Source organism: Tympanuchus pallidicinctus, unplaced genomic scaffold, assembly GCF_026119805.1.
Source record: "Tympanuchus pallidicinctus isolate F22 unplaced genomic scaffold, pur_lepc_1.0 scaffold4, whole genome shotgun sequence".
Classification (NCBI taxonomy): Eukaryota; Metazoa; Chordata; class Aves; order Galliformes; family Phasianidae; genus Tympanuchus; species Tympanuchus pallidicinctus.
This window is the reverse complement of record NW_026294758.1, coordinates 8,276,760-8,300,217: the sequence shown is the minus strand read 5'-3', so window position 1 is coordinate 8,300,217 and position 23,458 is coordinate 8,276,760. Positions and strand designations below refer to the sequence as shown.

The 23,458-nt window shown below is 57.8% G+C and overlaps 1 protein-coding gene across 1 annotated transcript; it reads left to right on the top strand.

The window, feature by feature from the left end:
• Positions 1-1,194: 1,194 nt before the first annotated feature.
• Positions 1,195-23,100, top strand: LOC128089671 (uncharacterized). The gene is made up of 13 exons (XM_052701321.1): positions 1,195-1,314; positions 1,503-1,648; positions 1,765-1,903; positions 2,142-2,323; positions 2,407-2,544; positions 2,894-3,536; positions 18,948-19,124; positions 19,516-19,671; positions 19,935-20,036; positions 20,311-20,413; positions 20,745-20,804; positions 21,735-21,838; positions 22,771-23,100. The coding sequence occupies exons 1-13, from the start codon at positions 1,195-1,197 to the stop codon at positions 23,098-23,100; spliced, it is 2,400 nt and encodes a 799-aa protein (XP_052557281.1).
• The last annotated feature ends 358 nt before the right edge of the window (positions 23,101-23,458 follow it).

The window sequence follows — 23,458 nt, the reverse complement described above, 5'->3', positions numbered from 1 at the left end:
ACAGTCCGTGTGCTCCTCACCTAGATGTGGGTCTGCCACGGGTCAGCCCCTGCGTGGCCCAGGGCAGAGCTGGCCAAAGCGCTGGTGCTCAACTCCTGTAGTGCTCAACCCGCTGCTGGCTCTGGGGGGACAGGGCTTTTGTCCCAGGCGCACCAGTTCAGCCCAGCAACTCTGCCTTTCCTTCGTTCCTCAGAGCTCGACTCAATACAGTGAAAGCTGGGACGGCGATCGCTCCATACAAAACCAGTCCAAGATGCTCGTGGGGAAGCTGTTGGGGCACCTCATCCTGGGCTGTGCCGAGGAGGACCAGGACATCAGGCGTGATTCTATGGAGGCTCTGCATGGCATCCACAGGATCCTGGCAATGCGAGAGAGTAAGAGAGGCTGGGATGGGCTGCGGTGCTCCACACAATAACTTCCAGGCGAGGCAGCGCACCTCTTTGGCCGCCCTCCTTGTCTTGGCGAGTCTATAGCAGCGGCATGGCAGGGCTGCTCTCCTCCTTCAGGGCAGAAAGCTGGACCTAGCTCTCCTGCCTCTCTGCAGCCTGAGAGGTGCTCTTCTTGCCTTCTCCCCATCAGTCCTACCACTCACTCTCTTACTCCTTCTGCCCAGGTTACAAGTTTGGACATGCCAATCTCCAATCGTATGCGGATGGTGAATGCTGGGACTTTTTCTGTGCCCAGTATGCTGCTCTGAATACACTGGTAAGCAGCTCGTCCCTTGCTGGGATGCTAGACTCCCCGTGGCAGGAGGCTCATGTGAGCCAACGGGCCAGTTAGTGTGGGCACGAGGCAGGGGCTGTCTCAGCCTCTCAACAATCTGGCTGCAGGGTCCAGCCGTGTCTCAGCTGGGAGTAGCCAAAGACTTTCTCTCAGTGTCAGAGCTGTGATTGCAGCTGTTCTGGCTATCGGTGAGCCCCCGCTGCTTGCAGAGCCAGCGCTCTGTGACCCTGACTCCAGCCCAGCCATGGCTCTGCACAACAGCTCCCTCTCTGCACCCGCTGAGGCTGCAGTCAGCTCAGCGCTGGGCTCCCCTGGGTTACAGCGCCAGTGCTGCCCTGGATCTCTCCCCCTCTCCAGAGCCACCCTCGCTGCTGCTCACATGTGTCCCATCACCATTAAACACACTGCATCTGGCCTTATCTCCCTTCCTCCTTCCCACAGGTAGTGGGCAGCTGGCTCTGCCCCAGCGAGATGGGAGACTTCATCCTAACCATCCTGCAGGGCATAACGCAGCCAAGGGTCTCTGACACCGATGTGGTTGCCAGGACGTTGGATGCGGTCCTGAAAGATGCGGACCCTCAGCTCTCGAACGTAAGCACTTCTCAGCCAGATTGCCCTGTGCTTTTGCCCTCTGCGGGGCTTCCCCTGACCTGAGAGTGCAGCCTGAGAGCTTGGCTGGCTTTTCAGACCAGTGAAGCGCCACAGGAGGAAGCAGCATTACCCCCTGGCAGCTGGGGCTGTGGCTTTGCTCCATCTCAGTGCCCTTTTGTCTCCTCCAGGTGCCACTGATCGTGCAGAGCATCTACGACCACCTCATGTCGGACTGTGAGGAGTCGCTCCGGGACATTGCGATCCGGACCCTTCAGCAGATGACACGCTTGAACCCACAGTGTGTGGTCAGCTTCGTGCTGCGTGACATCCCATGGTGCGACACTTGCGGGGCCCGCACACCTCATGGATGGCTCAAGACCCTTGGGGCCAGCACAGGCCAAGGGATGGTGGCTGGGGCAGTCCCTGACACAGCGTGCTTTGTCTCTGCAGGTCTTCTGCAATCATGTGGCAGACGATGGTCTCCGAACCCAGCCTTGCAGAGGTCGTGCTGGAGTCCCTGCTGCAGAAATGGCCAAAGCCCAGGCACGATGGCCTTGGCCCGGGCCACAATTGCACCGGTTACCTGGCAGTGAGTTTCTGGATGACACCTCGCTCACCCCTGGCAGGGCTGCATTCCCCACGCCTCCTCTCTTCTCCACTCCCTTTCCCTTCCTTACTGTCTCTTCCCACCTCCCCCCTGCAGCCCCTCCGCAGCCCTTTGTCCTCTCTTTCCTTGCCCCTCGAACCCCAGCATGTCACCCCATGGGCTTGGGCAGCATGGCAGGGGCAGCTGTACCCTGAGGGCCATCCTTGGGTGCTTCCTGCAGATAAGTCATGCCCTGCACGCGATCCTCCATCTGCCCTCCACTAAAGGCTCTGCTTGGCAGCTGATCCACAAGCTGTACGTAGGGATGCTCTTCCAGATCTCCTTCCTGCTGCAGTGCACACAGCATGGCTGCTTCAGTGCGATCACCGATGATGAGGACATGTCGCCTGTGAACATCATCAGGTGCTCCATCCCCGCTGCCGGGTCTCTGCCCCAGGCTCAGAGCCAGGGCTTCCAGTGTGACGCACGCTTTGCTGTGTCCGCAGGCATGCGGTGGAGAGCATGAGAGCTCTTTTCCAACACCTGAAGAGTGACGGTCTGGTGGAGGACATAGAGCAGCAGGGTGGCTGGGACATGCTTATGAGCCTTGACACCTACCACACAGGCGTGGCTGTGCTGACCAGGTGAGAGCCTCCCCACTTGTCCCTGTCTCCCCAGCTCTTTTCCCCTGGAGAGGGGCTGCTGTTGCCTGGTGAGAAAGGACTTGCAGGGCCTGTCACCTCCCAGAGCACCCTTTCCCTGCGCACTGCTGGCTGCGGCTATTGCCGGGGCTGGCTCTGCATGCAGTGCCGCGGCCTGTGCCGGAGATGTGTGGCAGAGCAGCCAGAAGGGTGGCCTTCGAGCCAACGAAGAGCCCAGGGACTTGGGAAGCTGAGGTGGCCAGCAGCGGGCACCTGTGGGAAGACCACAAGTTGTTCGTAAGATAGGCTTCTCAGCAAACTGAGTGCATCTCTGTGTTCGTTCCCTGACCAGGGCGCTGCGAAGCACAGTACCGCTCTGCTGTCCCATGGTGTTTGAAGAAACAGTCACAGCTCTCGCGCAAAGACAGGAGCACAAGGAGATCGGGACCATGGCTGTGTTTGCTGAGGTGGGCCTAGAGGCGAGCGGTGCCTCCTGGAGGTGCCTCTGCCTTAGTCTGTGTGGCAGAGTGGGGAGGGTCAGGTTGCATGTCCACAGAGCAGGGCCGCTCTCACCGCTGGGGACAGCCCTGCCCCAAGGCCTTTTCCCCTCGAGGCTGAGGAAAAGGGTGGAAGAACATGCATTTGGTGCAGCTCCTGAGAGCGAGAGGCTGCACATGGCTGTGAGGGCAGGAGCAGCAGGAAGGGAGCTGCTGTGCTGCCACGAGACAGAACTGTGGCTGGCCCTTGGCCTCCTGCCCTGGGCCTTGAGGGGGGGCGGCAGTTCATCACATGGATCCTGCCGACGGGGACGGCCTCTCATGGTACTGCTGGGTGTGTTTCAGCTGCTGAAGTGCGTTAAGGTCACTGACATCGTGGCGTACGTCAATGGCTACAGCATCCAGAGCCTGCTCCAGTCACACCTGAAGAGTCAGTACTCATTGCTGCGTGACTTGGCTACCACCAGCCTGGTCAGGCTGTCTGCGATACCCGAGATGGTGAGTGGGTGGCACTGAGACAAAGGGATGGCAAAGAGGGCCTGCAGCCCAGCCCCAGGCGGCGGTGCCCACATAGGCTTGCCTGGACTTTGTCCGTAATACTGAGAGTTGTCAGCTGCGCTACTGCCCCACTGCCTTTTTCATCAGCCATTGAGGGCTGCACTGATACCAATGGTTGCTTTGGAAGCCAAAGGCAGCAGCCCTCCATTCCATCCCATCCCATCCCATCCCATCCCATCCCATCCCATCCCATCCCATCCCATCCCATCCCATCCCATCCCATCCCATTCCATCCCACGGGACACTGTGTGCTCAGATCCAGCCCCAAACAGGTCTCTGCCCTGGGCTGTGCGGTCTGTAAGCAGAGGTGTTCTGCTGGGGTGGTGCTTGAGGTTTCTGAAGAAGAAATGCTGTGTTTGCCACAGGCAGTAACTCTGCAAGACCTGCTGCCAGAGATCACAGAGCAACTGCAAGATGCCCACAGCATCATCGGTGTGAAGTCTGTGACTGTCCTCCACAACATGCTGCACCTGGCAGACAGAGAGAAGGTGGTGCCCACTGCCCTGCAGCTGCCTGAGCTCCTGCTGCCCTTCTTCTTTAACGTAAGGCCAGTGGGGGAGTGGGAGGCTTGGAAGTATGGCTGCGGGGCGTATGAGCGCGTGGTGTGTGCCTAACTGGACTGGCCTACGAATTCTCCTCTTCCCACCACAGTGCCTGGCTGTGTGCAGGAAATCTTTTGCTTGGTGCTTCTCAGGCTGTCGTGCTGGGGCAGCCCCTCCCGTGCGGAGCCCTGCAGATGCACAGCTTTGACAGTGGTGTACAGCTGCGCAATGGTGCTGCTTGCACAGCTGGCTTTTTGCAGCTCCCTGCTGTGAGCGGGAGAGTCACAAACGTTTGGGTCCCTGTTGGCCAGCCCACGCCCTTGCTCGACCTTGGCTTGGAGGCTTGGAGAAGGCAGGACTCAGTTCTGTGTCTCTTGTTCTGTGTCACCAGGAGTCCGCCCAGACGAGGCAGCGCTCCATCCTTCTCTGTAAGGATGCCATGGAGGTTGCAGGGGACACCCACACAGTGGAGATTAAGGAGGAAGTGCACAACATCCTCGTGCCTCTCTTCTTCCACCTGCATGACGAGGACCAGAGCGTGGCTCAGGTGGGCATTTCTAAACTGCACGGTCACTGGAGGAAGCAGGTGCTGACAGCCCTCAGGATGGCCTGGGCATTGGCAGCACCCAGTGCCAGAGATGGTGGTTGGCCCATGCCCCTGCCTGAGCACAGAACAGATACCTTTCCCCAGCTGCTGCATCTTCCTTCTCACCAGAGCCCAATAAAGCCCCAAGCTGTGGCAAGGTGCAGGACACACCAGCCCTGTTTGGCAGGCACTGAAGGCATCTCCTGGTCTCTGTTCCTCTGCAGGCCTCCTGGGAAGCCCTTCTTTGTGCCGCCAAGCTGCTGAAGCACAGGCACCTCAGCTATCTGCTGAAGACAGCGCAGCTGCAGAGGATCGGCGAGTGCCTGGTAAGGACAAGTGCCCCAGAGCTCCTGAGATCTGGCCCAGATGAGGCCTGCCAGGCCTGGCCCAGGGTGTGGGGCCAGTGCCCATGCCTCTACCACAGCTTCATGCTGAAGGGCACAGCCTGCTGCCGTTCATATACCCCTTCCCCTCAAGTGCCCGGCAGCTTGGGCTCTTCTCCGGCCTCCTTTCCCTCGCGGAGGCCCATGCTATGCATGGCCCTTGCCTGCCCGAGGGGAAGAGAATGCGCCAGCCCCATCCATGTGTGCTGTCTTCCAGCTGGTGGGCCACAGCAGCAGAGCAGATCAGTTCCTGGAGCAGAGCCTGTCCTACCTATGCAGCCCCCAGGAACCACTGCAAGAGGCGGCCATCAGGTTCATTGGTGAGCCACGAACCCCGACCCTTCTGCGCCCCGCAGCAGCTCGACCCCAGCATGTGCTGCTGCTGGCTGAGCCATGTGCCCGCGGAGCTGTGCTGGCCCAAGGCGGGGGCTGGGTTCTCGAGGGGCTCCCTGCTGCCCTCCCGCAGCCCTGCCTGTGCAGCGGGTGGCGGTGGGAGCCTTGCTGGGTGCCTTGGTGCCTCTCAGGGTGCTGCAGTCGCGGGTGCGTGGCCAGGCCAGCAAGGATGCTGGGGGAACTGTGCTGGAGAGGTGGGCTGGCCACCTCCCATCCCTCCCATCCTGGTGGGATTTCTGACGGGCTGTGTGTGTCTAGGGCTTGCCGGGAGACACCTGAGAAATGGACGTGAGGAGAAGCTGAACACCACCATTGAGGGTGAGTGAGAGCAGCGTGGGGGTCAAAGCAGTGTGGCAGGGAGAAGAAAAGACACTGGGCGGCGAGCTGCAATCCTGGTCCCGACCCAGGAGCGCTCTGCAACCTCTGCGGACAAGGGGCAGTGCGGGCAAAGCAGCGAGCGTTTGCTGCCAGCCCCTCTGCAGCTGACCCCGCTGTATCCCTGCTCCATTCTGGCCCTGGGAAGAGCTGGGTGGGGTGGCTACACAGGAGAATTTCCTGGCTTGCTTTGCACAGACGAGGGCTCTGATTTCCACTCTGTTCTCTTCCACATCAGCCCTGAGAAGTTTGGAGAGCACCAGCAGCCCTTCCATTTCCATCCTGCTGGCTGAAACCATCCAGCTCCTGAGAACAACGCCTGTAATCAGCACCCAGCAAGCTCTTTGTTACCGGCTCAGAAGTGTGTGGGAGAGGAAGCTGCACTCCCTAAGAGCTGTCTGGCTGTGCTACTCTGGCTGAGTTCAGGGCTGCCCCCAGCTCCAGCCCTGAGGCCCTGCACACCCCTTTGTGTGCTCCTTGCTGGCTCCTCTGGCTTCCCTGAAAGACAGCCAGCCTTCTTGCTTCACCGTGCTGTTACTGAAGGACACCAGTGCACCATCATCTTCACTCGCAGTAGGGAAGCTTTTGTCTTTACATCTACATCTATGTATTAACATCTATTTACTAATACAGAATAAACATCATCTGTATTATTCATGCAGCGTAGGTATCATGTGATTTAACACCCCCGTTGAGTCACAAGGCTGCTTTCTAAGCCTCTAGGTCCAGCTGAATTCACTCCTACTTGCGGGGCCGATCAACGGTTTGTGTCTGCAGGATCACAGGAGCACAGTCAACCTAAGCTAAACTCTTAGCGAAGCTGACAGAGCCTAAAAAAACCATGAGGTGCTTGCTGAGGTCTATATTGGGCAGGCCAGAAGAGGAAGTATCAAGGGCCTACTGTGAACGTCTTGGTCCTAGAGGGTGCCCTGCAGACCAGCAGTGCTGAGAGCTCTGGCTCTCTGGATGAAGAGACGGTAGAGAGTGGGACAGCTTCAAAAGCTACTTGACTGTCTCCAGATACAGAAGTTAACCTGCTTTATTTTGTTTTTCTTCACAACGACTTGCAGAGCTCCTCTAGAAGGCAGGGTGGCTGAAAGACTTTCTTATCGCTTCCATGCTACATTAAGCCAGATCAATAAGGCTAAAGCTAGGAAGCTGGTGAATGAACCATTTGTGGGGGAGAAGGAGTGTGGGAGCACATCTTCACACCATGTGGGTGGATGTCAGCCCCTTCTGCCCTACCTCCAGCATCTGCCTCTGGCGCCATGGGCTGACGTAACAAAATAGGAGGCGTTGCTTTTCTTAAAACACAGAAAGGGCAGCACCAAAACCATCTGGCGTTTCTGTGAAACACCTCAGTCTGTCAGATGGAAGCAGCTGCCATACTCAGTGAGGTCTCAAGGTGTTTGTCAGAGATTTCGGATACGTTTCTCCTGTGCTTCCTCCTTGAGAATGGGTGCTCACAACTGTGCGTGTGGCCTAAAAGCGGTGACACGAATACGGCGTGGTGTTTCTCTCTGCTAAGATAGGGCCACTGCTGTGAAGGCGCCGGGCAGGGACGGCTGCCCTGCGAGCTGTGCTGGGCCGTGTGGGCCACGGCCCACGGCTCAGAGCACCCGTCAGCTCTCAACACGATCGCGGCTGTTTTTCAGAGGCAGCCCTGCACAATTCCCATTGGTTAATGTCACGGGCTATCCTTAGATATAAGTCCGTGACAAGGGCACAGCCCCGGGAAGAAGAGGAAAAAAAAACGGTTACGAACGGTTTGCCGCCACCCGGCCGGCCCCGGGCCACGCGCGTCCCGGAGAGGGGGAAGGGCAGAGAGCTGGCGGGCAGTGTTAACAAAGAGAAAACACGACGGCAACGATCTGAGGAGGAAGGGTAATTTTCTGAATCGAACTAAAAGAAAACGAGAGAGACGAGAGTATCAAAAAATGAGAGTCAAACCACGACAGTGCGAGGAAAGCACGCGCTTTCTCCGCGGCGAGCTGAGCCGGCTGAGCCGGGCCAGAAGGAGAGAGGCAGCCGCTCCGGGTCCCGTCCGCAGCTCCACCGCACTCCTGTGCCCGCCAGGTCCTCCGGGGATGCCGCCCCCTCCCCTCCCATGGCGATACTCAAAGAGTCCGCAAAAGACAGTAAAGGGAACCAGCACATTCACGCGTTAACTCCCACTGGTCCCCATGATGTTCAGATGTGGAATACTGACCGCAAAAAATCACGAAACCACAACAGCTAACACCCAGTTCACACTGAGGGCAGCTCCCCAGCCTCTTCTTCCCTGCCTTCTTTCTTCCAAAAGCCTTGTGGCGCTCCGTTGTAGCACCCCAGTGTGGTGGTTCGTCTCACCGCACTGCTGTGATAGGTCACTGTTTTTTGACTGCACTGTAGCTCCTTCTACTTCTTAACCGTGCTGCATGTGTTGAGGCTTCAGTTGGGCTGTCAGCCCTGTTGCCTTCTTGGAGGAGAGTTGCACCAGTACAAATCTGAGTTTTCTCTAGGCCGTTTCCAAAAGTGACGGTGTTTCCAGGCTCTTCTCTGTCACTTGGAAATACACCCCCATCTCTCTCTATATCCAGTGTGAAGCTGCAATAACCAGCCCAGCCAGCATGCTGCCCAGAATTCTTGCCCCTCCTGGTCAGCTGCATTTCATCCAACCTCAATATGCCTGGTATCTCGAAGTTGTATCCAGGAACACAGTACCCATAACCCTGAGCAAGACATCATGGATATTAGGAAGAATTTCTTCCCAGAAAGAGCAGAGAGGCGTTGGAACTGGCAGCACAGGGAGGTGGTGCACTCACCGTCCCGGGAGGTGCTCAGTGAACACGTGGATGTGGCACTGAGGGATATGATTAGTGGGCATGGTGGGGATGTGCTGATGGTTGGATTTGATGACCTGAGAGGTCTTATCTGTCCCTAATGATTCTGTGGCTGTATCACACCACCAGCCATTCACCTGCCGGGTTTGCCTCCTTCTTCCTGGGTCATGGTTGCCCAGCATGGTGGTCGAGGAGAACACTACCCATCTCCCTTCAGATTTTGTCATCTCCTTGTTGCAGTCTCATGTGACCCGCCTTGAAGGAGAAGGGTTGATAGTAGCTGTCTTTATCAGACCCCACGGCCTCCTTCTTCAATTCTTTTCATGAACGCAGACGCCTGGCAGGTAGCAAACCTACTTGGAGAGCTCATCTAGGCGGCAGACGGCTGCCTTGGTGCCTCTCAACAAGTAGCCTCCAGTTGCTAACACCTTTTGCCTTTTTCTCCTGACACTGGTTTCGAACCAGTGGCGTGAGTCCTTGGCTGGACCGGTGGCTGTAACTTGCTGGCTTCAAACTGTTCAAACTGTTACCTGCACACCATCCTCTCTTGTCTTTCTTACCCCACAGGCTCTCAGCTATTGCTCTGAGCCACTTTAGGGGAAAGGGAGTGGGTCCTCCTATTCCAAGCAGAGAGGAGGATCCAGTTTCCCTCATCTTGTGAGTTACTGTGGTCTGCCTTCTCAGGGCTGGAAACTAGCTTATCTTCTTTGCCTCACAGGGACTTATGGCAGGGCCATAGGCAGGTCTGCCTGCGTCACTGCACGACGCTAAGCATCAGTCTCCCTCTGCGTTTCTGAATGAATTAATGAATAACAGCAGGGTATCTGGCAATTGACTCAGTAGCTTTTCTTTCACTCCTATTTAACCTGTCCTGCAGGTTCAGTCTGTGCAGATCATTTAACTCCCACTGCTTTACGTGATGTTATGATGTTATGAATACCTACAACAAAAATCACGAAACCACAACACTTGCAGTGACAGGCAGCGCACTCTGCAGACCATGCTCCAAGACACACTAGTAGAGAGCAGCTCCTGCCTGCTCAACGATGTTTCTTCGTCGAGGTGAGAGCGAGAGGCCGTCTTGCTTGGATGCTCTGCTGGGAGTGGCTCAGCTCAGTGCTGGGACTCGTGGGGCTCATACCCCACCTGTCTGATTCCTGTGCCTGCGAATCTCCCAGTGCGTGGGGTGCTCCTCTGCCGTGCATGTGCCCGGTGTCTTGTTCAGCACCCTGGAAATGGCATTGAAGGGGAGCTGGTGCTGGCCGCATGCAAAAGCAGAGGCATTTTGCTCTGCAGTCCTACTTTGGGGGATAGGTGTGCCCAGATCACAACACCTGTGGACAGGGAAACCCCCGGGCACAGGAATCAGATTGGTGGATACGATAATATAACAATATAAAAGCTGGATCCTCTTGTAGCAAAGTTGGAGACCTCATCTGTGTGAGTGGATGTGCTGTGGAGGACCTCGCAGTTGCCAGAAAGGTTCTCAAATTCTCGCTGCAACCAGAGCTCCTGAGCGACTGCACGTCTGGTTGATGGTAAAGCAACTGGTGATGGTTTCCCTCAAGTGCCCGGCAGCTCGGGCTCTTCTCTGGCCTCCTCTTCCTCCCCGAGGCCTGGCCCGCTTCTGCTGTCTGGATGTCAGGGCCAGCGGCCTGGCAGGTGGAGGCTGCAGAAGCCCATGCCACGCATGGTGCTTGCCTACCTGAAGGGAAGAGTCTGCGCCAGCTCCATCCATTACGTGCGAGGATTCAATCCATTCATCTTATGGCTGCAGTATTATGTCATTTTGGAGAAAGAGTCATTGAGAAAAGTTATTTTGTAGCCTGCACATCAATTGGGAAAGAGAAAAAAAAATTACATACTGTCTAGTATACATACAGAGAACATACTGTCTAGTATCTAAGGAACTTCACGGTACCTTAAAATTAGCTGAAAAACTTTCCAGAGCAGAAGCCACTAGGATAGGACACCATAGGTGTTCCATTCCATGGGTCATTTTTGTGGCCCTTCTCTGGACGTGCTCCAGGAGGTTTATATCACTCCTGTACTGAGGACTCCAGGTGAGGTCTCACCAGTGCAGAGTAGAGAGGCAGGATCACATCCCTCAACCTGCTGGCCACAGTTCCTTTGATGCAGCCTGGGATCTGGTTGGCTTTCTGGGCTGTGAGGGCACACTGCTGGCTCATGTCCATCCTGCCATTCACCATTACCCCCAGGTCTTTTTCACCAGGGTTGCACTCAATCCTTTTGTCCTCTAGCTCGTATTCGACTGCCTCGACTCCGGTGCAAGATCTGGCGCTCGGATTTGTTAAATCTCATGTTGTTCACCTGGGCCCTCTGCTCAGGCCTGTCTAGGTCCCTCTGAATGGCACCCCATCCCTCTGGTGTTGATCACACCCGCAGCTTGGTGTCATCAGCAATTCTCCCGAGGGTGCACTCAACCCCACTGTAATTGTCAGTGTCACTGATGAAGGGGGGGACAGCACTTGTCACCGCTCGTCCATCCAGACCCCACACCATTGACCATCACTGACCACTCAATCCTTGTTGGAAATATCCAAGTAATTTTGTCTGGACGGTATCTCTGATAAAAGCAGATTTTATTCGCGATTGCAATGGCGGGCGTCCCGCAAGCAGGAGCACACCTATGGATACATCATGAGAGCCTTTAGACCCGGTTTTCTCCCCCTTGCCTCCCCCCCCTCCTCTGTTTCCCCACTGGCTGGGTACTCCAGGTTCACAATCTTATCAGAAGGTTTACATTTGCTATTTACTTGTCAATTTATTTGTTATCTGGTGCCAGTCAGTAGCCATCCTGTTGTTTCCAAAATGTCTCCATGCTCTCCTTGTATTGATACAGTGATTTTCTTTAAAGTCTTCGTTGAACAAAGAGTACTGGGGGATGATGCCAGGCCTTCCAGTGTCTCTTAGGGCGCTTCCTTGGGCATGTGGAGTTCTCTCCACGTGGAGAACCATGGCTAGTTCTCTGGTTTGCTCTCGTGCAGGATATTCTTGCAGTGTGTATGACAAAATATGCATCTATACACCTATATACAATGTGTGCGTTCCCAGGAAGGTTCGTCTAGAGGATAAGTAATGTGAACTTACCAGAGATCTTCCACAAGTTAAGTAGAAGGACTCCCAAAAAGAACTATGATAGCGGAGATCATGAAAAAAAAAAAAAAAAAAAAAAAAAATATCCAATTCTAAGGCAGAAACAACATTTGATTCCCACAGAGGGAAGTGCCAAACACTCCTCGGGTGCTTTCATCATTGCTGTAATTCTGCACAAGACACCTTTCGATACCACGGCGATGAAAAGCTATGCTAAAGCTTAAGGCAGCAATGTGACAGAGGCGCTGTGAAAGGGGAGTGCATCAGAGAGGGTGTGTTTGTGTAGTGCCTGGGGCCATATTCAGCCTGGACTTTAAGCGAGACAGTTCAGGTGCCCAAAGGTGGACAGCCTTGTGGCAATCCTCGGGCAGTGGGCAGCGCAAACACTGTGGCGCAGGTGATGGCATAATGGGGCCTTTGTGACGCCCATGGAACGCCTGGGGCTACCCAGGCACGGCACGGCAGCCCCTCAGTGTCCAGGAGGACAGCGACGGGACTGCACGGGAGCAGCGAGGCTCTTCGAGGAGCTCCACTTCTACCGATAGCGTTCCCTCAGAGTCCCAGTTCTTGTGTTCCCCGGGGACAGAGATGGATGGCCGAGAGTCGTTCGAATCGTTCGAGGAGATCCGCGGTCTCCAGACCGGTGAGTACGCGGGCGGCACCGGGCCCGGCCAGCCGCAGCCCCGGCTCCGGGCTCCGCGGCGGGCTGCGGTCGGGGCTCGTGGCCGTGTGCCACGGCGGCGCCGTGCCAGCCGCTACACGTGGAGCCCGCCAGCGAGCGAGGCTTTGAGTCGGGCTGGGCGGGACCGCGGCCAGGGAGCGCACCCTGCTCGACGCCGGGAGCCTCGTTCCTCGCTCCGCCAGGGGAAGAGCGGGCACCGGCGCCGGAGCCGATGCGTGGCTCCCCCGTCTGCGGGGCGGCGGCAACGGAGCCGGAGAGGGCGCGGCTCTTCCCTGCGCCTACCGCCCTCGCCCCCAGCTCTCCACGCTCCTTCTTTAGCAGATGACGCTGCCGCTGCCTTCGGCGTCGAGCAGCTGGATGACAAGGAGAAGGAGGACTGCGAGTTCTTCTGGTCCTTCCTCGCCGGCCAGGAAAAGGTAACGATGTCCGACTTCGTCGGCGCGAGGCTCTGCCCGCCGCTCCCAGCCGGGTGCCGCCGTGCTTGCTGCCCGCACCCAGGCTCTCGGAGCGCGGCTGGCCGCGCAGAGCTGCTGCCCTCCCGGCCCCCCGCACCACCGCTGCACCCCCTCCGCGCAGCGGCCCCGCTGCTCGCGCCCTCTCACTCTTCCCGTTCGTCTCCTCGACTGTCAGGAGCTGGACGCGAGGACGAGCTTCCTGGTCTCCCTCCGTACCGTCTGCAGACTGCGGCTGGAGGGGAGGTACCTGGCCGACGGCAAGCTGGACGCGCAGCACGAGGTGAGGGGCACCCGGCGAGGCTGAAGGAAGGGGCCGAGCTGGCCGGATGCCGGCCCGGCGGTGCGAACGGGGACGAGTGGGACAGATCTCTTTGGGCGCAGAGCTGCCTGCCGGCCATGGGGCTTCTGCCTCGGGTGCCGGTGTCGGCGCGGGGACAGCGGTGCTGTGCACCCTCGTGCTGGCTGCCGGCAGCGCCCGAGTCCCAGCTCAGTTGCGCCGTCCGTCTCTCTCCAGGTGCTACTGCGGAAGAAGTTCCCCCAGTACTGGCAACCGCTGATGTGCCTGGGCAGGCACGCCGCGCTCGCCATCACTGCAAGGAGGCAAGTGCCCCAGAGCCCGGCTGTGCAAGGGCTCTCCACAGCAAGGGCCTGACAGCAGCAGGCATGCCCCAGCTGCCAGCATCCAACAGGCATTTCCTCTCCTTGCAGCACTGAGATCATAGCCCAGATCCAACAGCACCTCAGCCCCTGTGTTAGCTACATCTGCTTTCTCGCCGAACAGGAGAAAGAGATCAGCTTTGACGCTTCTCTCTACAATGAGGTAAGAGCTGGCTGTGCTACAGAGAGCCTGCCAGCCAATTCTGCACGCTTTTTCCAGTTAGCTTTGGCTGCTGGAAGGAGACAGCCAAGGCAGACCCGGAGGCACCACAGGGCAGGCTCCTGGCACTGTAGGGTGGCTGAATTCTGCTTCAGGTGGCAGGAGTTGAAGCCAGCTTCCTGCAAAAAAAGGGCAAGCAAAAGTGCACACCTGCTCTGTTCTTCTTGCAGATGCTGCAAGCTCTGGACAGCGTGCTGCATGTGCTGCTGCGTCTTCCGCCACACTCCGCCACCCTCAACCTGGTGATCGTCTTGCAGGTCTGGCACGTGCAGAGAGCAAGGCTCACAGGGGCTCTTCCTTCCTCCAGAGAGAAGGGATGCTCTGGGGTGGGCACCGTGTCCCAGAAAGAGGCACAGAAAGCGGGCAATGGGGTGGGGACGCAACCACCTGAAGTCCAGTGGTTTGCACCTGAGCAGCGGAAGGCTGCTGAGTGCCCTTCCCAGACCCCGCAGCGGCGGCTGGCACCGCTGACCCACTGCCCTCCTTTACCTGCCTCGGGGATACTCTTTGTGCCAGATGTCAGCAAGGCCGAGGTCTGCTGGGATGTGGCCACCATGCGAAGGGAGCTCAGCCTTGAAACGCTCTTCTTCTGGCCGCTGAGGGCACCCAGCAGCATGCCAGCCCCAAAGCCCTTCCCTCTTGGAAAAGGGGCAGAGCCATTTTGTAGGAGCTGAGGGTGGGGATAATGATTGGTGACCGCAGCAGGTCTCCGCTGGGGCAGCCATTCCTGAGGCTGCCAGGAGGCCGGGCCTCCATTCCAGGCTCTTCTCCTGTTCAGGGGAAGCCTGGGCACCTTGTCAGTGCCCCGCCAGTTGCCCGGCACAGCGGCCGCTTCAGGAGCTGCCATCGCATCTGTGGTTGACCAACAGCTTTTGTCTTCTCAGGCCCTGCTGCCCTGCGCCGAATCTGAGTGGCTGAGAGTGCGCCGGTGTGCCATGGGGAGGATTGCCAACCTGAGCAAAGTCCTAGTCCCTGCTTCTCTGATAGCGGTAAGAAGCCGGAGAGACGGGCAGCGTTTAACCCCCTTCTTGCCCCTTCCTGGTGCCCCAGTAAGCTGGTAGCTCTGGGCTCCCTGCAAGACCAGCAGGTCTGGGACAGAGTCCTCTACACACCAAAATCCAGCAGCCACTCAAAACCCTTCAACAGTTCTCACCAAAGACAGTCCGTGTGCTCCTCACCTAGATGTGGGTCTGCCACGGGTCAGCCCCTGCGTGGCCCAGGGCAGAGCTGGCCAAAGCGCTGGTGCTCAACTCCTGTAGTGCTCAACCCGCTGCTGGCTCTGGGGGGACAGGGCTTTTGTCCCAGGCGCACCAGTTCAGCCCAGCAACTCTGCCTTTCCTTTGTTCCTCAGAGCTCGACTCAATACAGTGAAAGCTGGGACGGCGATCGCTCCATACAAAACCAGTCCAAGATGCTCGTGGGGAAGCTGTTGGGGCACCTCATCCTGGGCTGTGCCGAGGAGGACCAGGACATCAGGCGTGATTCTATGGAGGCTCTGCATGGCATCCACAGGATCCTGGCAATGCGAGAGAGTAAGAGAGGCTGGGATGGGCTGCGGTGCTCCACACAATAACTTCCAGGCGAGGCAGCGCACCTCTTTGGCCGCCCTCCTTGTCTTGGCGAGTCTATAGCAGCGGCATGGCAGGGCTGCTCTCCTCCTTCAGGGCAGAAAGCTGGACCTAGCTCTCCTGCCTCTCTGCAGCCTGAGAGGTGCTCTTCTTGCCTTCTCCCCATCAGTCCTACCACTCACTCTCTTACTCCTTCTGCCCAGGTTACAAGTTTGGACATGCCAATCTCCAATCGTATGCGGATGGTGAATGCTGGGACTTTTTCTGTGCCCAGTATGCTGCTCTGAATACACTGGTAAGCAGCTCGTCCCTTGCTGGGATGCTAGACTCCCCGTGGCAGGAGGCTCATGTGAGCCAACGGGCCAGTTAGTGTGGGCACGAGGCAGGGGCTGTCTCAGCCTCTCAACAATCTGGCTGCAGGGTCCAGCCGTGTCTCAGCTGGGAGTAGCCAAAGACTTTCTCTCAGTGTCAGAGCTGTGATTGCAGCTGTTCTGGCTATCGGTGAGCCCCCGCTGCTTGCAGAGCCAGCGCTCTGTGACCCTGACTCCAGCCCAGCCATGGCTCTGCACAACAGCTCCCTCTCTGCACCCGCTGAGGCTGCAGTCAGCTCAGCGCTGGGCTCCCCTGGGTTACAGCGCCAGTGCTGCCCTGGATCTCTCCCCCTCTCCAGAGCCACCCTCGCTGCTGCTCACATGTGTCCCATCACCATTAAACACACTGCATCTGGCCTTATCTCCCTTCCTCCTTCCCACAGGTAGTGGGCAGCTGGCTCTGCCCCAGCGAGATGGGAGACTTCATCCTAACCATCCTGCAGGGCATAACGCAGCCAAGGGTCTCTGACACCGATGTGGTTGCCAGGACGTTGGATGCGGTCCTGAAAGATGCGGACCCTCAGCTCTCGAACGTAAGCACTTCTCAGCCAGATTGCCCTGTGCTTTTGCCCTCTGCGGGGCTTCCCCTGACCTGAGAGTGCAGCCTGAGAGCTTGGCTGGCTTTTCAGACCAGTGAAGCGCCACAGGAGGAAGCAGCATTACCCCCTGGCAGCTGGGGCTGTGGCTTTGCTCCATCTCAGTGCCCTTTTGTCTCCTCCAGGTGCCACTGATCGTGCAGAGCATCTACGACCACCTCATGTCGGACTGTGAGGAGTCGCTCCGGGACATTGCGATCCGGACCCTTCAGCAGATGACACGCTTGAACCCACAGTGTGTGGTCAGCTTCGTGCTGCGTGACATCCCATGGTGCGACACTTGCGGGGCCCGCACACCTCATGGATGGCTCAAGACCCTTGGGGCCAGCACAGGCCAAGGGATGGTGGCTGGGGCAGTCCCTGACACAGCGTGCTTTGTCTCTGCAGGTCTTCTGCAATCATGTGGCAGACGATGGTCTCCGAACCCAGCCTTGCAGAGGTCGTGCTGGAGTCCCTGCTGCAGAAATGGCCAAAGCCCAGGCACGATGGCCTTGGCCCGGGCCACAATTGCACCGGTTACCTGGCAGTGAGTTTCTGGATGACACCTCGCTCACCCCTGGCAGGGCTGCATTCCCCACGCCTCCTCTCTTCTCCACTCCCTTTCCCTTCCTTACTGTCTCTTCCCACCTCCCCCCTGCAGCCCCTCCGCAGCCCTTTGTCCTCTCTTTCCTTGCCCCTCGAACCCCAGCATGTCACCCCATGGGCTTGGGCAGCATGGCAGGGGCAGCTGTACCCTGAGGGCCATCCTTGGGTGCTTCCTGCAGATAAGTCATGCCCTGCACGCGATCCTCCATCTGCCCTCCACTAAAGGCTCTGCTTGGCAGCTGATCCACAAGCTGTACGTAGGGATGCTCTTCCAGATCTCCTTCCTGCTGCAGTGCACACAGCATGGCTGCTTCAGTGCGATCACCGATGATGAGGACATGTCGCCTGTGAACATCATCAGGTGCTCCATCCCCGCTGCCGGGTCTCTGCCCCAGGCTCAGAGCCAGGGCTTCCAGTGTGACGCACGCTTTGCTGTGTCCGCAGGCATGCGGTGGAGAGCATGAGAGCTCTTTTCCAACACCTGAAGAGTGACGGTCTGGTGGAGGACATAGAGCAGCAGGGTGGCTGGGACATGCTTATGAGCCTTGACACCTACCACACAGGCGTGGCTGTGCTGACCAGGTGAGAGCCTCCCCACTTGTCCCTGTCTCCCCAGCTCTTTTCCCCTGGAGAGGGGCTGCTGTTGCCTGGTGAGAAAGGACTTGCAGGGCCTGTCACCTCCCAGAGCACCCTTTCCCTGCGCACTGCTGGCTGCGGCTATTGCCGGGGCTGGCTCTGCATGCAGTGCCGCGGCCTGTGCCGGAGATGTGTGGCAGAGCAGCCAGAAGGGTGGCCTTCGAGCCAACGAAGAGCCCAGGGACTTGGGAAGCTGAGGTGGCCAGCAGCGGGCACCTGTGGGAAGACCACAAGTTGTTCGTAAGATAGGCTTCTCAGCAAACTGAGTGCATCTCTGTGTTCGTTCCCTGACCAGGGCGCTGCGAAGCACAGTACCGCTCTGCTGTCCCATGGTGTTTGAAGAAACAGTCACAGCTCTCGCGCAAAGACAGGAGCACAAGGAGATCGGGACCATGGCTGTGTTTGCTGAGGTGGGCCTAGAGGCGAGCGGTGCCTCCTGGAGGTGCCTCTGCCTTAGTCTGTGTGGCAGAGTGGGGAGGGTCAGGTTGCATGTCCACAGAGCAGGGCCGCTCTCACCGCTGGGGACAGCCCTGCCCCAAGGCCTTTTCCCCTCGAGGCTGAGGAAAAGGGTGGAAGAACATGCATTTGGTGCAGCTCCTGAGAGCGAGAGGCTGCACATGGCTGTGAGGGCAGGAGCAGCAGGAAGGGAGCTGCTGTGCTGCCACGAGACAGAACTGTGGCTGGCCCTTGGCCTCCTGCCCTGGGCCTTGAGGGGGGGCGGCAGTTCATCACATGGATCCTGCCGACGGGGACGGCCTCTCATGGTACTGCTGGGTGTGTTTCAGCTGCTGAAGTGCGTTAAGGTCACTGACATCGTGGCGTACGTCAATGGCTACAGCATCCAGAGCCTGCTCCAGTCACACCTGAAGAGTCAGTACTCATTGCTGCGTGACTTGGCTACCACCAGCCTGGTCAGGCTGTCTGCGATACCCGAGATGGTGAGTGGGTGGCACTGAGACAAAGGGATGGCAAAGAGGGCCTGCAGCCCAGCCCCAGGCGGCGGTGCCCACATAGGCTTGCCTGGACTTTGTCCGTAATACTGAGAGTTGTCAGCTGCGCTACTGCCCCACTGCCTTTTTCATCAGCCATTGAGGGCTGCACTGATACCAATGGTTGCTTTGGAAGCCAAAGGCAGCAGCCCTCCATTCCATCCCATCCCATCCCATCCCATCCCATCCCATCCCATCCCATCCCATCCCATCCCATCCCATCCCATCCCATCCCATTCCATCCCACGGGACACTGTGTGCTCAGATCCAGCCCCAAACAGGTCTCTGCCCTGGGCTGTGCGGTCTGTAAGCAGAGGTGTTCTGCTGGGGTGGTGCTTGAGGTTTCTGAAGAAGAAATGCTGTGTTTGCCACAGGCAGTAACTCTGCAAGACCTGCTGCCAGAGATCACAGAGCAACTGCAAGATGCCCACAGCATCATCGGTGTGAAGTCTGTGACTGTCCTCCACAACATGCTGCACCTGGCAGACAGAGAGAAGGTGGTGCCCACTGCCCTGCAGCTGCCTGAGCTCCTGCTGCCCTTCTTCTTTAACGTAAGGCCAGTGGGGGAGTGGGAGGCTTGGAAGTATGGCTGCGGGGCGTATGAGCGCGTGGTGTGTGCCTAACTGGACTGGCCTACGAATTCTCCTCTTCCCACCACAGTGCCTGGCTGTGTGCAGGAAATCTTTTGCTTGGTGCTTCTCAGGCTGTCGTGCTGGGGCAGCCCCTCCCGTGCGGAGCCCTGCAGATGCACAGCTTTGACAGTGGTGTACAGCTGCGCAATGGTGCTGCTTGCACAGCTGGCTTTTTGCAGCTCCCTGCTGTGAGCGGGAGAGTCACAAACGTTTGGGTCCCTGTTGGCCAGCCCACGCCCTTGCTCGACCTTGGCTTGGAGGCTTGGAGAAGGCAGGACTCAGTTCTGTGTCTCTTGTTCTGTGTCACCAGGAGTCCGCCCAGACGAGGCAGCGCTCCATCCTTCTCTGTAAGGATGCCATGGAGGTTGCAGGGGACACCCACACAGTGGAGATTAAGGAGGAAGTGCACAACATCCTCGTGCCTCTCTTCTTCCACCTGCATGACGAGGACCAGAGCGTGGCTCAGGTGGGCATTTCTAAACTGCACGGTCACTGGAGGAAGCAGGTGCTGACAGCCCTCAGGATGGCCTGGGCATTGGCAGCACCCAGTGCCAGAGATGGTGGTTGGCCCATGCCCCTGCCTGAGCACAGAACAGATACCTTTCCCCAGCTGCTGCATCTTCCTTCTCACCAGAGCCCAATAAAGCCCCAAGCTGTGGCAAGGTGCAGGACACACCAGCCCTGTTTGGCAGGCACTGAAGGCATCTCCTGGTCTCTGTTCCTCTGCAGGCCTCCTGGGAAGCCCTTCTTTGTGCCGCCAAGCTGCTGAAGCACAGGCACCTCAGCTATCTGCTGAAGACAGCGCAGCTGCAGAGGATCGGCGAGTGCCTGGTAAGGACAAGTGCCCCAGAGCTCCTGAGATCTGGCCCAGATGAGGCCTGCCAGGCCTGGCCCAGGGTGTGGGGCCAGTGCCCATGCCTCTACCACAGCTTCATGCTGAAGGGCACAGCCTGCTGCCGTTCATATACCCCTTCCCCTCAAGTGCCCGGCAGCTTGGGCTCTTCTCCGGCCTCCTTTCCCTCGCGGAGGCCCATGCTATGCATGGCCCTTGCCTGCCCGAGGGGAAGAGAATGCGCCAGCCCCATCCATGTGTGCTGTCTTCCAGCTGGTGGGCCACAGCAGCAGAGCAGATCAGTTCCTGGAGCAGAGCCTGTCCTACCTATGCAGCCCCCAGGAACCACTGCAAGAGGCGGCCATCAGGTTCATTGGTGAGCCACGAACCCCGACCCTTCTGCGCCCCGCAGCAGCTCGACCCCAGCATGTGCTGCTGCTGGCTGAGCCATGTGCCCGCGGAGCTGTGCTGGCCCAAGGCGGGGGCTGGGTTCTCGAGGGGCTCCCTGCTGCCCTCCCGCAGCCCTGCCTGTGCAGCGGGTGGCGGTGGGAGCCTTGCTGGGTGCCTTGGTGCCTCTCAGGGTGCTGCAGTCGCGGGTGCGTGGCCAGGCCAGCAAGGATGCTGGGGGAACTGTGCTGGAGAGGTGGGCTGGCCACCTCCCATCCCTCCCATCCTGGTGGGATTTCTGACGGGCTGTGTGTGTCTAGGGCTTGCCGGGAGACACCTGAGAAATGGACGTGAGGAGAAGCTGAACACCACCATTGAGGGTGAGTGAGAGCAGCGTGGGGGTCAAAGCAGTGTGGCAGGGAGAAGAAAAGACACTGGGCGGCGAGCTGCAATCCTGGTCCCGACCCAGGAGCGCTCTGCAACCTCTGCGGACAAGGGGCAGTGCGGGCAAAGCAGCGAGCGTTTGCTGCCAGCCCCTCTGCAGCTGACCCCGCTGTATCCCTGCTCCATTCTGGCCCTGGGAAGAGCTGGGTGGGGTGGCTACACAGGAGAATTTCCTGGCTTGCTTTGCACAGACGAGGGCTCTGATTTCCACTCTGTTCTCTTCCACATCAGCCCTGAGAAGTTTGGAGAGCACCAGCAGCCCTTCCATTTCCATCCTGCTGGCTGAAACCATCCAGCTCCTGAGAACAACGCCTGTAATCAGCACCCAGCAAGCTCTTTGTTACCGGCTCAGAAGTGTGTGGGAGAGGAAGCTGCACTCCCTAAGAGCTGTCTGGCTGTGCTACTCTGGCTGAGTTCAGGGCTGCCCCCAGCTCCAGCCCTGAGGCCCTGCACACCCCTTTGTGTGCTCCTTGCTGGCTCCTCTGGCTTCCCTGAAAGACAGCCAGCCTTCTTGCTTCACCGTGCTGTTACTGAAGGACACCAGTGCACCATCATCTTCACTCGCAGTAGGGAAGCTTTTGTCTTTACATCTACATCTATGTATTAACATCTATTTACTAATACAGAATAAACATCATCTGTATTATTCATGCAGCGTAGGTATCATGTGATTTAACACCCCCGTTGAGTCACAAGGCTGCTTTCTAAGCCTCTAGGTCCAGCTGAATTCACTCCTACTTGCGGGGCCGATCAACGGTTTGTGTCTGCAGGATCACAGGAGCACAGTCAACCTAAGCTAAACTCTTAGCGAAGCTGACAGAGCCTAAAAAAACCATGAGGTGCTTGCTGAGGTCTATATTGGGCAGGCCAGAAGAGGAAGTATCAAGGGCCTACTGTGAACGTCTTGGTCCTAGAGGGTGCCCTGCAGACCAGCAGTGCTGAGAGCTCTGGCTCTCTGGATGAAGAGACGGTAGAGAGTGGGACAGCTTCAAAAGCTACTTGACTGTCTCCAGATACAGAAGTTAACCTGCTTTATTTTGTTTTTCTTCACAACGACTTGCAGAGCTCCTCTAGAAGGCAGGGTGGCTGAAAGACTTTCTTATCGCTTCCATGCTACATTAAGCCAGATCAATAAGGCTAAAGCTAGGAAGCTGGTGAATGAACCATTTGTGGGGGAGAAGGAGTGTGGGAGCACATCTTCACACCATGTGGGTGGATGTCAGCCCCTTCTGCCCTACCTCCAGCATCTGCCTCTGGCGCCATGGGCTGACGTAACAAAATAGGAGGCGTTGCTTTTCTTAAAACACAGAAAGGGCAGCACCAAAACCATCTGGCGTTTCTGTGAAACACCTCAGTCTGTCAGATGGAAGCAGCTGCCATACTCAGTGAGGTCTCAAGGTGTTTGTCAGAGATTTCGGATACGTTTCTCCTGTGCTTCCTCCTTGAGAATGGGTGCTCACAACTGTGCGTGTGGCCTAAAAGCGGTGACACGAATACGGCGTGGTGTTTCTCTCTGCTAAGATAGGGCCACTGCTGTGAAGGCGCCGGGCAGGGACGGCTGCCCTGCGAGCTGTGCTGGGCCGTGTGGGCCACGGCCCACGGCTCAGAGCACCCGTCAGCTCTCAACACGATCGCGGCTGTTTTTCAGAGGCAGCCCTGCACAATTCCCATTGGTTAATGTCACGGGCTATCCTTAGATATAAGTCCGTGACAAGGGCACAGCCCCGGGAAGAAGAGGAAAAAAAAACGGTTACGAACGGTTTGCCGCCACCCGGCCGGCCCCGGGCCACGCGCGTCCCGGAGAGGGGGAAGGGCAGAGAGCTGGCGGGCAGTGTTAACAAAGAGAAAACACGACGGCAACGATCTGAGGAGGAAGGGTAATTTTCTGAATCGAACTAAAAGAAAACGAGAGAGACGAGAGTATCAAAAAATGAGAGTCAAACCACGACAGTGCGAGGAAAGCACGCGCTTTCTCCGCGGCGAGCTGAGCCGGCTGAGCCGGGCCAGAAGGAGAGAGGCAGCCGCTCCGGGTCCCGTCCGCAGCTCCACCGCACTCCTGTGCCCGCCAGGTCCTCCGGGGATGCCGCCCCCTCCCCTCCCATGGCGATACTCAAAGAGTCCGCAAAAGACAGTAAAGGGAACCAGCACATTCACGCGTTAACTCCCACTGGTCCCCATGATGTTCAGATGTGGAATACTGACCGCAAAAAATCACGAAACCACAACAGCTAACACCCAGTTCACACTGAGGGCAGCTCCCCAGCCTCTTCTTCCCTGCCTTCTTTCTTCCAAAAGCCTTGTGGCGCTCCGTTGTAGCACCCCAGTGTGGTGGTTCGTCTCACCGCACTGCTGTGATAGGTCACTGTTTTTTGACTGCACTGTAGCTCCTTCTACTTCTTAACCGTGCTGCATGTGTTGAGGCTTCAGTTGGGCTGTCAGCCCTGTTGCCTTCTTGGAGGAGAGTTGCACCAGTACAAATCTGAGTTTTCTCTAGGCCGTTTCCAAAAGTGACGGTGTTTCCAGGCTCTTCTCTGTCACTTGGAAATACACCCCCATCTCTCTCTATATCCAGTGTGAAGCTGCAATAACC

Bases quoted from the DNA above. Each gene is read 5' to 3' on its own strand.
- LOC128089671 (XM_052701321.1), top strand. From the start codon at position 1,195: ATGGGAGACTTCATCCTAACCATCCTGCAGGGCATAACGCAGCCAAGG. The intron at 19,672-19,934 runs GTGGGCATTTCT...GTTCCTCTGCAG, and splicing joins AGGACCAGAGCGTGGCTCAG to GCCTCCTGGGAAGCCCTTCT. The intron at 20,037-20,310 runs GTAAGGACAAGT...GCTGTCTTCCAG, and splicing joins AGAGGATCGGCGAGTGCCTG to CTGGTGGGCCACAGCAGCAG.